Raw genomic sequence first — 13,549 nt, 5'->3', positions numbered from 1 at the left:
CAGAAATGACAGGATAAATTCAGATTTACACTAAATTTGAATTTAGTGTAAATCTGCCAGCCTGTCAGTGAACCAAGTAAATACACAGAGCCCAAGATGTGTCAAAGCTTTTTGTCTTTATTCAGTCCTCGTCTACTTGTCCTCACGTTTGTTGAAGCAGTAGGTGAGGCAGCACTTTCCGCAGTAGTGGCGGTCGAAGTGGCTCGCCATGAAGACGCCGGCGCCACACTCATCGGCTGGACACTCGCGCCTCAGACGGTGGATTTTGCCGTTCTCATCCACCTGCAAACACGAGGAAAGAACAGTAAAGGCTGTGCAACAAAACTGGACGCTGGGGGGGGGGGGGGGGGGGGGATAAAAAAAAGTTCAACATTAAGGATCTGCATGTCCTGTCTTGTGTCAATGCACCTTTACGCATTTTAATAAATTCACTCATTGTTTGCTATGAGCCCAGATGATCCAATGCAGAGCTGGCAAGTGTTCATACCTTGTAGTATTTGAGCACAGCGAGCTTGACCTTCTTCCTCTTGTGCTTGTTCTTCTTGGGAGTGGTGTAGGACTTCTTCTTCCTCTTTTTGGCACCACCGCGCAGCCTCAGCACCAAGTGCAGGGTGGACTCCTACAAAAAACCAACATCGAGTTATCAGTGACATCCAGTCACGGATTAACAAAAGGCCTTCACTTCAAAAAGTGTTCTCAGTCCGGTTACTGAATCAGAATCAGCAGGACAGAGTTGGTTCCCTTTTAAAGGATCTGCACAACATTAAAAGGCAGCAGCTTCAGAGGCTCCCCAACAATGTCAGTGTCCAACTGCTCCAGATCGACGTCTCACCTTCTGGATATTGTAGTCAGACAGCGTTCGTCCATCCTCCAGCTGCTTTCCAGCAAAGATCAACCTCTGCTGATCAGGGGGGATACCTACAGACCAACAGCACCATTAACACTAGATCAGAACCACCACAAGGTCAGAGGTTGAGATCAGGCTTTACGCAAATTAATCTTTTTAAATTTTTATTGTTCGATAACAGAACACAGACACTTTATTGATCCTCCTAGGAAAATAGTTTTTACATTAACTTGAATGTTTTGCCCTTTAAAACATTGTTCACATCTGACAGCTCAGTTTAGTTTCACTGCAGCCAATCAAAACCAGCTGAGCTGCTGAAAACAGCCCGTTTTAGAGACCAGTAATTATTAATTTTACTCATGTTTATCCCAGACTAATCGCAACGATCAAATAACTCACCCTCCTTATCCTGGATTTTAGCTTTGACATTTTCAATAGTATCTGAAGGTTCAACCTGCAAGAGACAGAGAGATTAGCAACGGGAAACAACTACACGCTTCTAGACACTTTAAAGAGTTTAATGACTGCACGAGCGCCACACGTGTTTACGGGGCTCTGTGTGGAAATGCTAGCTTAAATTAGCCATTTAGCTTTAAGTACATGGGCCCGGACGAGAAAACCACTTTGAGACATCAAAGCACTAAGGCTACTAGTTAGACTCTGCTACTGGGTTTAAAATGGTACGTTCCACTTTAATTTTACGGTGAAGGGCTGAATACTCGGGGTAACTGCAGACAGTGAACGCCACAGCCCTCCATCACGATCCGACTCACCCACCTCGAGGGTTATAGTCTTCCCCGTGAGGGTTTTGACAAAAATCTGCATCCTGGCGTCCAATCCACCTGCATAAGAAACACACACAAGACTTTAACTTGGTTGTTTGTACTTAAAGTCGTAATTTCCCAAAAAGTATCGATTAAAACATAGAGCACGATCTTACCACCGGTTCACTCCTAATGGCGGATCATGAGAAGAGGGCTTTCAGCTCGAGCGACGGGGTTTTCTCCTGGCGTTTGCAAGGGGCGGGTGTCCGTGGACGGCCTGATCAAAAAAACGTTTAAATGTTTAGTTTACTGCCTCTTTGGCGTATTTAGTAACTAGCTTCATGGTTCGCATGGATGAATATATGTGTTGTGCATATTCCAGCCTACTTACTTAAAATACCTAAAATATTACTTAAATAATTTCACCGGTAGCCTTTTACGGTAACCATGGTAACCGCACCGTTTGCAAATAGACTACAGCAAATAGAAGTGAGCGTGAACATGAGTGACTGTGACATCTCCATCAGCTCCTCTTTAAGAACAGAGAGACGGTCGACGCCAGACATTTTGACGTCTGGCACCGACCGCAGGTTCCTTCGGTCCCTGTTTGACGTTATTGAGCATGAGAAACGGTCCCTGCAGTGTCCGGAACACGGTCCGGACGAACTGCGGTACATCATCTACCGCTCCGCGTTCAATAAGGTAAATCACACGTCCCTGGCGCCGCAGGCCTGGACGTGATTTATGAACGGTTCATGAACAATGAGGGAAAAAATCAGTCAAAAAGACAAAAAGGAATGAGCTTAAAATCATCACAAACTAAGCTGAACTGGTAAAAAAGGTGGTCAGATTTACAGAAAGACACAGAGGATCTTCTTCACTATTCATTTGTCAGAAGCTCATCTCTACCGGTCGCGGTTCATATCTCATCATGATACTTCTCTCACTCATTGGAACATATAGAATAAACGGATGGAGCAAATCCGAAATCTGAATCAGTTCACACTTGTTCTAAACGATATAGAGATGTTGAAGTCAGTGAAGTCGGTCTTATTACAGGTTGCTCCTGGTGTTTTTTCCTTCTTTTCCTGCTTCTTACAGGTGATCGCACGGTCGGCGGCCTACGCGAGGCTTCTGTTGACCATCAAAGCTGAATACGACGATTCCATCAGGGAGATGAAGCGAAGGCAGGAAGCCAGGAACACACAAGGAACTCTGGCCACTCTGAGGTCGCATCCAGAGCCGCTGGAAACGTGCCGGAGACGAGCCGCCCAGCTGAGCCTGAGGTGAGGACGCGCTGCAGCCGTGATGAAAGCGTTGACGCGTTTCTATGACGCGTTTGTACTCATGTGTGTTTTTTTCCAGGATCTCGGCCCTTCACAGAGAAACGGCTGAACATGAAGAGCAGATCCAGAGATGCGTGTCATCAAGGGAGCGAAGCACATGGATTCCAGGTGCTGTTAAAGACACAGTTAGAAATTAAATCTCTACAAAAACAGATAGAAGAAAACCAGCAAGAACAGAGAAACTGAATCATTACACATGATAGAACATCGCTGCAACACAGCAACATGAGATGTGCTGTTTCACTGTATCAAACATCTGTCGGATGTTGCAGGTTTGACAGTGGCTGAGTGTGAAGATGCTGAGGCTCTGGACGTGCATCTGGAGCTGCTCCAGGCACAGAGACAGGCTCTGCTGGACAGAAAGCGCCACTGTGTCCCTCAGGAGGTCAAAGCTGTGCTGGACGCCAAGCTGCAGGCAGCAGAGAAGCACAGAGAGCAGCTGGGCAGCGAGAACCACTGTCTGATGGCTCTGTAAGGACAGAACGGCCGCAGAAGCCTCTGGTCTCAGATCAGTAAACACAGACCTGCACTCACTCGTGTGTCTGCAGATACCAGCGCCTGAGGTTTGTATGTGACCGTCTGTCCAGCTGGGAGGAGGAGGGGCAGCAGGTTCCCTTGGAGGAGCTCCTGGGTTCCACGCTGCAGAACATGAGCCCAGCCAGCGGTGAGACCCCGAAGCACCGACAGCAAGAACAGGGCCTTCCAGGATTTCCTCGTGTCATAATTAACACCTTTATCGCTCGTCGTAGTGAAGGGCGATAATGAGCGGGGAAGCACTGCTGGTCTGTTTGAGGACGAGGAGCCGAGCGGAGGCGATGGCTTGAGGCTCCTGAGTGATTACCTGCACAGGTGCTGCCTCCACGTGTTTGAGCGGCCTGGCTGACGGCTCCCTGACACCTCCCCTGCCCTTCTTCTCCTGCTTCCGCCAGGTTCTCTGAGCTCTTTGATTCGGCTCAGTTTGAGGACGCCGCTCTCCTCGCTGCCAGATCTCCTCAAGGAGTCCTGAGGAACCTGGACACCATGGAGATGTTCAGAGGTGGGGAGCGCAGAACTGAAATGTCCCTATATTTTCCACACCTGTTGCATTTTGCCAGTAAAGCAAAGGTCTCTGACCTCCACTGTTGTCCGCCCAGGGGTGGAGGGCTCCCTGGGCTCGCCCCCCCCTCTCCTGTATTTTTCCCAGGCCTTACTGATCAACACCCCGGCCGGGACCGAGCTGGCGGCTCCTCTTTCTGTCCAGGTGGTCCGTTGTGCTCTGCAGTGCGATGCCTCAGAGCTCGTCTCCCACGCTGTCACCCACAGCAAGTAAATGCCTCAAACAGCTGCTAGTGGACAGTTTTGCTCTTGTCTGCTGGTCTTTACTGTCTGCATCCTGACAGACTAACCTTCTCTGAAGACCTGGGTGACATCCTGACTGAGCACGCTCAGAAGAATCCCACCGTGGATGACTTGTTTCTGGCGCTGGCCACCACTGTCTACGAGGCCTGCGGACTGCACAGGAAGAGTGCACTGAGCATGTGCACGAGGGGCCTGATTCACAGTGCAGCTGAGTTCCTGAACCACTGCAAAGACCTCACAGTTGGTGTGTGTGTGTGTGTGTGTGTGTGTGTGTGTGTGTGTGTGTGTGTCTATTTAGGAGTGAATGGTTTGACAGGGGTTCAGGCTAAAGACTGACCAGATGATCATCTTTTTTAAAGTCTACACCCTTTTTCGTCTTAGCTGCTGTCTTTTCAGCGGTCATGACTTCACATTGTGAACATTTGTCATTTATCTATTTTTAAATGCAGCTGTGAAAACATTTCTCTGTGTTTATGTGATTATTACCATGTAAATCCTGTGCCTGGTTAGTGTCCAGCTGTGATTGGCGGTTATTTTAAATCTCTCTCAGAGGACTGTCTGTGGATCGTGCGCCGCTCACCCAGCCTTGCCCTTGTCCAGCTGTTGACGAGGCCTGAGCAGGGCCGGGCAGCAATGTTGTCGGCCGGTGACGTCTGTTCCTCTCTGCTGCGTGATGCTCAGCTGCAGAACTTGGGCCTGCAGCTCCTGGACAGCTTCTTCAGCAAAGGTAAAGAAAGACAGCGGCTTCGGACGTTATCCCGCCATTCAATGGTCATTATCAGTGGTTATCAGCCCATACGTATGGGCCGGTAGGTGCCCATCTACCTGCTGGCAGCTGTGAATAGGTGCAGTAGGTCGCCGTCATTAATCCGTAAGGTTGATCACGGCTCGGATGATTTAACCAGCAGAGTCAGTAGGGGCGCTGTTGAGCGGTTGTTGTTCAGACGGGAGGATCGAAGTTTTTGATTTTAGCTGTACCATTTTAGCTAACCGTAACCTGAACCCCCCACCGGTTATGCAGCCCTAACCCTAACCACAATAACCTCTAAAGCTGCTTAACATAGCAACCTAGCTAGCTGTTAGCTATTAGCGAGTAGGGAGAGCAGGCACTTACTGGCCCGTACGAATGCGCTGTTAAGTTCTGATCAGCCCATTCATTATGGGTGATAACATCCGAAGCGGGTGAGAAAGACATGTGGTCAGGACCTGGTATTAGAAACAAAGCTGCTCACAGCATCTCTTATCTATGACCACAAACTGCAAACAAATAGTGAATAGAAACAAAACACTCCTCCCTGAACCGGCGCCTTACCGTGGTGGAGGAGTTTGTGTGCCCGAATGACCCCGGGAGCTATGTTGTCGGGGGCTGAATGCCCCTGGTAGGGTCTCCCAAGGCAAACAGGTCCTGGGCGACGGGCCAGACTAAGAGCGGTTCATAACCCCCCTATGAAAGGCAAACCACCAAGGCCAGAGACGTCGCCCGGTATGGCGCAGCCGGGGCCCCACCCTGGAGCCAGGCCCGGGGTTGGGGCTCGTATGCGAGCCCCTTGCCGGGCCTATTCCCACTGGGCCCGGCCGGGCACAGCCCGAAAGAGCGACGTGGGGCCGTCCTCAAGTGGACCCACCATCCGCAGGAGGAACCGTAGGGGGCCGGTGCAGAGTGGATTGGGCAGCAGTCGAAGGCGGGAGCCTAGGCGCCCCAATCCCTGGACAACCAATCTAGCTATTGGGACATGGAATGTCACGTCACTGGGGGGAAAGGAGCCTGAGCTTGTGCAGGAGGTCGAGCGGTACCGTCTAGAAATAGTCGGGCTCACCTCCACACACAGCCTGGGCTCTGGAACCCAACTCCTTGAGAGGGGCTGGACCCTTTTCTACTCTGGAGTTGCCTGCGGTGAGAGGCGGCGGGCTGGTGTGGGCTTGCTCATAGCTCCCCAGCTTAGTCGCCATGTGTTGAAGTTTTCCCTGGTGGACGAGAGGGTCGCTTCCCTGCGCCTTCGGGTGGGGGATAGGTCACTCACCGTCATTTGTGCTTACGGGCCAAATGGCAGTGTGGAGTACCCGGCCTTCTTGGGGTCCCTGGAGGGAGTATTGGAAAGCGCTCCAACTGGGGACCCCATCGTTCTTCTGGGAGATTTCAATGCCCACGTAGGTAACGACAGTTATACCTGGAGAGGCGTGATTGGGAGGAACGGCCTCCCTGATCTGAACCCGAATGGTGTTATGTTATTGGACTTCTGTGCTAGGCACAGTTTGGCCATAACAAACACCATGTTTGAACATAAGGGTGTCCATCGGTGCACATGGCACCAGGACACCCTAGGCCGGAGGTCGATGATAGACTTTGTAGTCGTTTCACCTGACCTTCGGCCATATGTTTTGGACACTCGGGTGAAGAGAGGGGCTGAGCTGTCAACTGATCACCATCTGGTGGTGAGTAGGATCCGCTGGCAGAGAAGGAGGCTGGAACGACTTGGCAGGCCCAAACGTATTGTGAGGGTCTGTTGGGAACGCCTGGCTGAACCCTCTGTCAGACGGACCTTTAACTCACACCTCCGGGAGAGCTTCGACCAGATTCCGAGGGAGGTGGGAGACATGGAGTCCGAGTGGACCATGTTCTCCGTCTCCATTGTCAACGCGGCCGTTCGGAGCTGTGGACGCAGGGTCTCCGGTGCCTGTCGTGGTGGTAATCCCCGAACCCGGTGGTGGACGCCGGAGGTAAGGGACGCCATCAAGCTGAAGAAGGAGTCCTACCAGGTATGGTTGACCTGTAGGACTCCTGAGGCAGCTGATGGGTACCGACAGGCCAAGCGTGCTGCAGCCCGTGCCGTTGCGGAGGCAAAAACTCGGGCTTGGGAGGAGTTCGGGAAGGCCATGGAGGAGGACTATCGCTCGGCCTCAAAGAGATTCTGGCAAACCGTTCGGCGCCTTAGGAGGGGGAAGCAGTTCTTTACCAACTCTGTTTTCAGTGGAGGTGGGGAGCTGTTGACCTCAACTGGGGATGTTATCGGACGGTGGAAGGAGTACTTTGAGGATCTCCTCAACCCCTCCGACATGCCTTCTGCTGAGGAAGCAGAGGCAGGGGACTCAGAGGCGGACTCGCCCATCACCCAGGCTGAGGTCACCGAGGTAGTTAGTAAGCTCCTCGGTGGCAGAGCAGCGGAGGTGGATGAGATCCGTCCTGAGTACCTCAAGTCTCTGGATGTTGTGGGGCTGTCTTGGGTGACACGCCTCTGCAACATCGCGTGGAGGAGGGGGACAGTTCCTCTGGACTGGACAACCGGGTTGGTTGTCCCTCTTTACAAAAAGGGGGACAGGAGAGTGTGTTCCAACTAAAGGGGGATCACACTTCTCAGCCTCCCTGGTAAAGTCTATGCCAGGGTACTGGAGAGGAGAATTCGGCCGATAGTTGAACCTCGGATACAGGAGGAACAATGTGGTTTTCGGCCTGGTCGTGGAACGCTGGACCAGCTTGATACCCTCAGCAGGGTGCTTGAGGGTTTGTGGGAGTATGCCCAACCAGTCTACATGTGCTTTGTGGATCTGGAGAAGGCATTCGACCGCGTCCCTCGTGACATCCTGTGGGGGGTGCTCCGGGAGTATGGAGTCCAGGGCCCTTTGCTAAGGGCTGTTCGGTCTTTGTACAACCGGAGCAGGAGCTTGGTTCGCATTGCCAGCAATAAGTCAGACCTGTTCCCGGTGCATGTTGGACTTCGGCAGGGCTGCCCTTTGTCACCGGTTCTGTTCATTATTTTTATGGACAGAATTTCTAGGCGCAGCCAGGGGCCGGAGGGGGTCTGGTTTGGGGACCACAGGATAGCATCTCTGCTTTTTGCAGATGATGTTGTCCTTTTGGCTTCATCAGGCCAGGACCTCCAGCGTGCGCTGGGGCGGTTTGCAGCTGAGTGTGAAGCGGCTGGGATGAGAATCAGTTCCTCCAAATCTGAGGCCATGGTTCTCGACCGGAAAAAGGTGGTTTGCTCTCTCCAGGTTGGAGGAGAGTTCCTGCCCCAAGTGGAGGAGTTTAAGTATCTTGGGGTCTTGTTCACGAGTGAGGGAAGGAAGGAGCGTGAGTTTGACAGACGGATCGGTGCGGCGGCTGCAGTAATGCGGTCGGTGTATCGGTCCGTCGTGGTGAAGAGGGAGCTGAGCCGAAAGGCAAAGCTCTCAATTTACCGGTCAATCTACGTTCCTACCCTCACCTATGGTCATGAGCTTTGGGTCATGACCGAAAGGGCAAGGTCACGGATACAAGCGGCTGAAATGAGCTTCCTCCGCAGGGTGGCTGGGCGCTCCCTTAGAGCTAAGGTGAGGAGCTCTGTCACCCGGGAGGAGCTCGGAGTAGAGTCGCTGCTCCTCCACATCGAGAGGAGCCAGTTGAGGTGGCTCGGGCATCTAGTTCGGATGCCTCCTGGACGCCTCCCTGGGGAGGTGTTCCGGGCATGTCCCACCGGTAGGAGGCCCCGAGGAAGACCCAGGACTCGCTGGAGAGACTACGTCTCTCGGCTGGCCTGGGAACGTCTTGGGGTCCCACCGGAAGAGCTGGAGGAAGTGTCCGGGGAAAGGGAAGTCTGGAACTCTCTGCTTAGACTTAGACTGCTGCCCCCACGACCCGGCCCCGGATAAGCGGATGAAAATGGATGGATGGAGAAACAAAACACATACTGCATTGAAACATAGAGAGCAACAGCCAAACTGGCTGTGACTCTATCTCTGATTTTACCACACGGTGTCACCCAGTGTGTCCAGCAGCACCAAAGGGCGTGTACATTTTGATTCTGACCATTCATACTGAACCAAGCAAAGTACGATAAGACTGGAGCCAAGGTGACCTCTGACCTCTCACCTCACTGTTCTTCTCACCTCTCAGAGGTATTGGAGGAGGTGATGCTGAAGGATTGCAGATCTTCTGTCGACGTTTGGACCGATGTGTCGTTTCTGTGCTCCGGCCTGAAACGACCTGATCTGAGCCAAGGCATTCTGTCCATTCTGCTGGACCAGAGCGGCACCGGAGTCCGGTGTCCTGATCTAGAGGGGGCTCAGCTCATGGAACATGTCTTCCTGTGAAACCAGAACCTCGGGTGGATTAATCACAGAATAGTTGGTCCAAAACCAGTTAAAAGCTTTTCTCTTTGTGGTTTGTATCAATATTTTTAGAGCTGTGTTTGTAAGATGACGTTTAAAAATTAAAGGTTAATGTTACGTTTTTTTGTTGTTTTTGTTGACTGGAGACTGGAGATGGCTCTGCTGCATTTACTCTGTGGACTGACCGTGTCAGGACCAGCCGTTGGCAGTTCTCCGTCAGGTCCAGTAGGCAGCAGCATCTGCCCAGTGCTCCATCTGTGACGAGGCTGAGGACAGGTTAGATGATGTCAGGCTCCTCCAGTGACCTAAGGTTTAATCCCAGATGTCCAGTGAGTAATGACTTCATGACCGTAGTGCGTATGATTGCAGTAGGTCTATACTTTCATTGTGAAATGAGGGTGAATTGATGGTTCAGAGCTGATGCTGCGCCTTCATCTCTTGATGCTGGTAAACAGTTGGCCCTTTGTGGCTGCAGCCATTAGACCAGTGGGAGTGTGTTTGTTCACTGTGTGTGGCTCAGACATAAAGGCTCCTCTGTTTAATGTGACTCTGTGCTAATAGATACACAACAAGAACATGACCAGAACAATATGACAAAGGCCCCTTAAGGTGGAATGGAATAAAATGGAAGGAAACACTCTGCAAAAGCTCTAAACTAAAACAAACCTCACACGACCGTACACAAAGCAATTTCATTAATTATTATATTTAATTTAATATGAAGCGAAATTACAGCCAGCTGCTGAAAACCAGCTGAAAACCTGGAAGAAGTACGGGACAACGGGGGAAGGAACCCCAGGGCCATGCAGCCCAGCTTGACCGGTGGGGGAGATTTCCAGGAGCACGGCCGCTGGCTGTCAGTGTGTCTACTGGACAGCCAATTTATGGGTTGTTTAGTGTAACTATTTCTTTTGAGTAGAAGCTGTTTTTTAATTTTAATTTTATTTTTGTCTGTGTCTTGAGAGACCTGAAATGTCTGATTGAAGGTAGCATTTCCATCCAATGGTGCCCAGGGTGAGATGGGTCCTCCCAGATATTTTGGACTTTCTCGAGACAGCAGGAGTTATAAAGTTCCTCCAGAGAGGGGAGAGAGCAGCCAATGATTTCCTTGGCAGAGGTGATGATCCTGTGCAGTGCCTTTTTCTCCGCTACTGTACAGCTGGCAAACCAGACACGTACAATAAGTCAGGTTACTTTCTATGGAGCACCAATAGAAAGACACAAGCAGTTTTTGTGTGAGTTGGTATGGTCTTAAGCTGCTGAATATTATGGCCACCTGTGTCATCGATGTGATCGATTAGTGCTGTCTGCGTATGCAAGGAAAACCAATGGTGGACAGAGCACTTGTGCTTCAGCAGACTGGCTCCGCCCCCTCTCAAACCGGATCCGCCCCCTCTCAAACTGGCCCCGCATACTGCAAGTGATAGGTTGAGTAAAGGGGACATTGATAGAACAAAAGAGTTCCAAAGAATAATAGTTATTAAAAGGTTATAAATTCATCCCTAGAATAGTGCATTTTTCTGACAATCTAAGTGAAAGTCGGAGACCTGGGTTTGTACTGAACAACAACTGAATTCAATTCGGATCCAGCATGGTCCGTTCCTTGTAGAATGCAGCTGGGAAACCATCTGACCCTGGAGCGTTTTTATTTGTCTTTTGCAGAAATCTAAGGTGGATCCAAGACGGATCTAAGGTGGATCTTAGACAAATCTAAGACGATTCTAAGGTGGAACTAAGACAAATCTAAGACGAATCTAAGGTGGAACTAAGACAAATCTAAGACGAATCTAAGGTGGAACTAAGACAAATCTAAGACGAATCTAAGGTGGATCTAAGACAAATCTAAGATGAATCTAAGGTGGATCTAAGACAAATAAAAGGTGGATCTAATACGAATCTAAGGTGGATCTAAGAAAATCTAAGACAAATTCAAGGTGGAGCTAAGACAAATCTAAGACGAATCTAAGGTGGATCTAAGATGGATCTAAGACAGAACTAGGACAGATGTAAAGTGGATTCCCTGATCACTGAGGATTTGTTTATTAGTTTTAGACCTATTTCCCTCTGAAAAGCCTGGACGTTATTAGTGTCAAAACACGCACAGGCCTGGTTGTGTCTCTGGTGGCAGAGCTGGGAGGAGACCTGCAGCGTTTTGGACTTTCTCTACTGATGAGTATTTATAACACACAGACACATGTTGTCCTCCCCATTGAGTGACAGGAATGAACATCTGTTGTGTCTGTATTGATTCCAGTTCATATTTCCATGGATTAAAAGTGTTGCTGCTAGCAAGATGGAAAATATTCTGCAGAGCCACCCCACAGGATAATGATGGGAAATATTTCTGATCTGAGGAGATGTGTAGTTAGTGTTGCAAGATTTATATGTGAGGATCAAGAATAAACAAGGGGGGTGTTTTTATTTAGGCAAAATCCGAAGAGATTGAGTTGGAATGTAATGTACACAAGGCTGTGTCATGATTTGGGTTTTTGTTTCTAGTTGTTTCCTGTTGTCACGCCATGTCCTGTTTTATTTTGTTGACTTCCTGTTATCAGTTCAGTTGTTCACTCCCTAGTTCATTCACCTCACCTGTCTGTAATCAGTAATCAAGTCACTGTGTATTTAACCACCACCTGGGCCCTTAGTTCGCCGCCAGATTGTCGAGTTTCCTGAGTGTCCTCGTTCCAGTGTTTCGTGTCCGTGGTCCTCGTGTATTGTTCCTGTTTGCTTTGACTGTTGTTTCCTGCCTGAACCTGGACTAACCAACTGACCGTGAGTTCGCTTAATCCCTGCCTGTACCTTTGCCGAGACCTCCTGTGTAACGAACCCTGCTTGAATACCGGACTAGAGATTGCCTGCTACCTTTGTACTTCTTTACTGAGCCTTTTGTGTATGACCTGGACCGTCTGACCCTGCCTTGCAAAATAAACCTGCGTTTAACTCTCATCGCGCCTTTGTGCTGTGCATGTGGGTCCGCCGCCTGCCCGAGTCTGACAGGCTGCAGGAAAAATAGAACCTAAACCGTTTCCCTGAATGAGACTCAGCTTTTCCCTGGACGTCTACACACTCATTCATGAACAGTGTAAACCTTCATTTCCTGGGTTTGCAATGCCTCCAGATTGGTGTTGTGTCACTCTGCGCTGTTGTTCTCAGAGCTCATGATGGGATTTGCACCATCTCAGCCTGATATGGTGCAATGGAACCTGATAATAAATCCATTTAGTTTCTGTCTATGTCTGAGTCACAAAGTAATGAAATCTGCTCGCTCTCGTGTACAGCTTAAAGCTTCAGTCATAGCTACTGTGTAGCAGACATGGTTATGTAACCTTCAGCCGAGGGGTAGAGGCCTGTGAACATCCTCTAGGAAACAGCAGCTGCCTTCATCCTCACACACAGTGGACCTAATGACCGCCCTCTCGATCACCATCTCTTGGCACCAGGTGTGTCCTTGAGCAAGGCACTTCATAGTAGCTCCCTGGGCGCTGCACACTGCTCCCCCAGGGGATGGAGCAAAGGCAGAGATCAATTTCATTACCATGTATTTAGAGTGCTTGTGTAATGAAAAGAATGGCAATTAAACATTTAAATTAAATCTGTTATTAGGTTATATGTTTAATAGTCCAAGGACAAAATGTTTAGAGCTGCAAAGGTCTGATAGTAGTTGTACCTTTGTTCTTGATGTGGCATCTAATAATGTTGGCTAAAAAACCTCAGCTGAACTCAGATCATTGTAAAGTTTCTAAAAAGCTATTTATCACACTGTGCTTATGTTGTACTAAACTCAGGCTCAAGTGTTCTTGAAGCCAGAGAGGCAAAATCATGCTCTACAGTCTGTCCCCTCACTCCTCAGCTGCAGCAAACCAGAGACCAGGAGGAAAACAAAAAGAACTCAAAGTACAAAAGAACACATGGTAATGTAAGGAAATCAGGGCTCAAAACTAAGCAAAGCAGACCAACCACCAAGGAATACAGCTCCAAGCCTTCAGAAAAAGGCCTGTAGCGAAGGGCCGGCATGGACAGCGCCACGTTACAGGTGGCCGAGGGGAAGATGAGGGAGGAGGAGCGGCTTGTGTGTGAATGAGTCACGGATCATTACACTTATTGCCGTGTATGTCACGCAGCGCGACGGCCAAATAACGCAGCCGCTGGTGAAATGGCGAAGGAAACAA

At 49.8% G+C, this 13,549-nt stretch overlaps 2 protein-coding genes across 2 annotated transcripts; one reads left to right on the top strand and one right to left on the bottom strand.

The window, feature by feature from the left end:
• Positions 1-97: 97 nt before the first annotated feature.
• Positions 98-1,864, bottom strand: rps27a (ribosomal protein S27a). Its single transcript, XM_029127402.3, has 6 exons — positions 1,788-1,864; positions 1,625-1,689; positions 1,247-1,301; positions 833-918; positions 488-619; positions 98-282 (listed from the first exon to the last, which is right to left on the bottom strand). Exons 2-6 carry the CDS (start codon positions 1,670-1,672, stop codon positions 133-135), a joined length of 471 nt encoding a protein of 156 aa, XP_028983235.1. The 5' UTR covers positions 1,673-1,689; positions 1,788-1,864; the 3' UTR covers positions 98-132.
• A 79-nt stretch (positions 1,865-1,943) lies between these two features.
• On the top strand, positions 1,944-12,326 carry LOC114841993 (clathrin heavy chain linker domain-containing protein 1-like). The gene is made up of 12 exons (XM_055502689.1): positions 1,944-2,313; positions 2,713-2,897; positions 2,977-3,065; positions 3,230-3,428; positions 3,506-3,621; positions 3,707-3,806; positions 3,887-3,993; positions 4,091-4,262; positions 4,337-4,539; positions 4,846-5,022; positions 9,166-9,432; positions 9,527-12,326. The coding sequence occupies exons 1-11, from the start codon at positions 2,059-2,061 to the stop codon at positions 9,360-9,362; spliced, it is 1,800 nt and encodes a 599-aa protein (XP_055358664.1). The 5' UTR covers positions 1,944-2,058; the 3' UTR covers positions 9,363-9,432; positions 9,527-12,326.
• The last annotated feature ends 1,223 nt before the right edge of the window (positions 12,327-13,549 follow it).

This window comes from Betta splendens, chromosome 15 (genome assembly GCF_900634795.4).
Source record: "Betta splendens chromosome 15, fBetSpl5.4, whole genome shotgun sequence".
Lineage (NCBI taxonomy): Eukaryota > Metazoa > Chordata > Actinopteri > Anabantiformes > Osphronemidae > Betta > Betta splendens.
The sequence above is the reverse complement of the archived record's forward strand: the minus strand, read 5'-3'. Positions and strand labels throughout refer to the sequence as shown.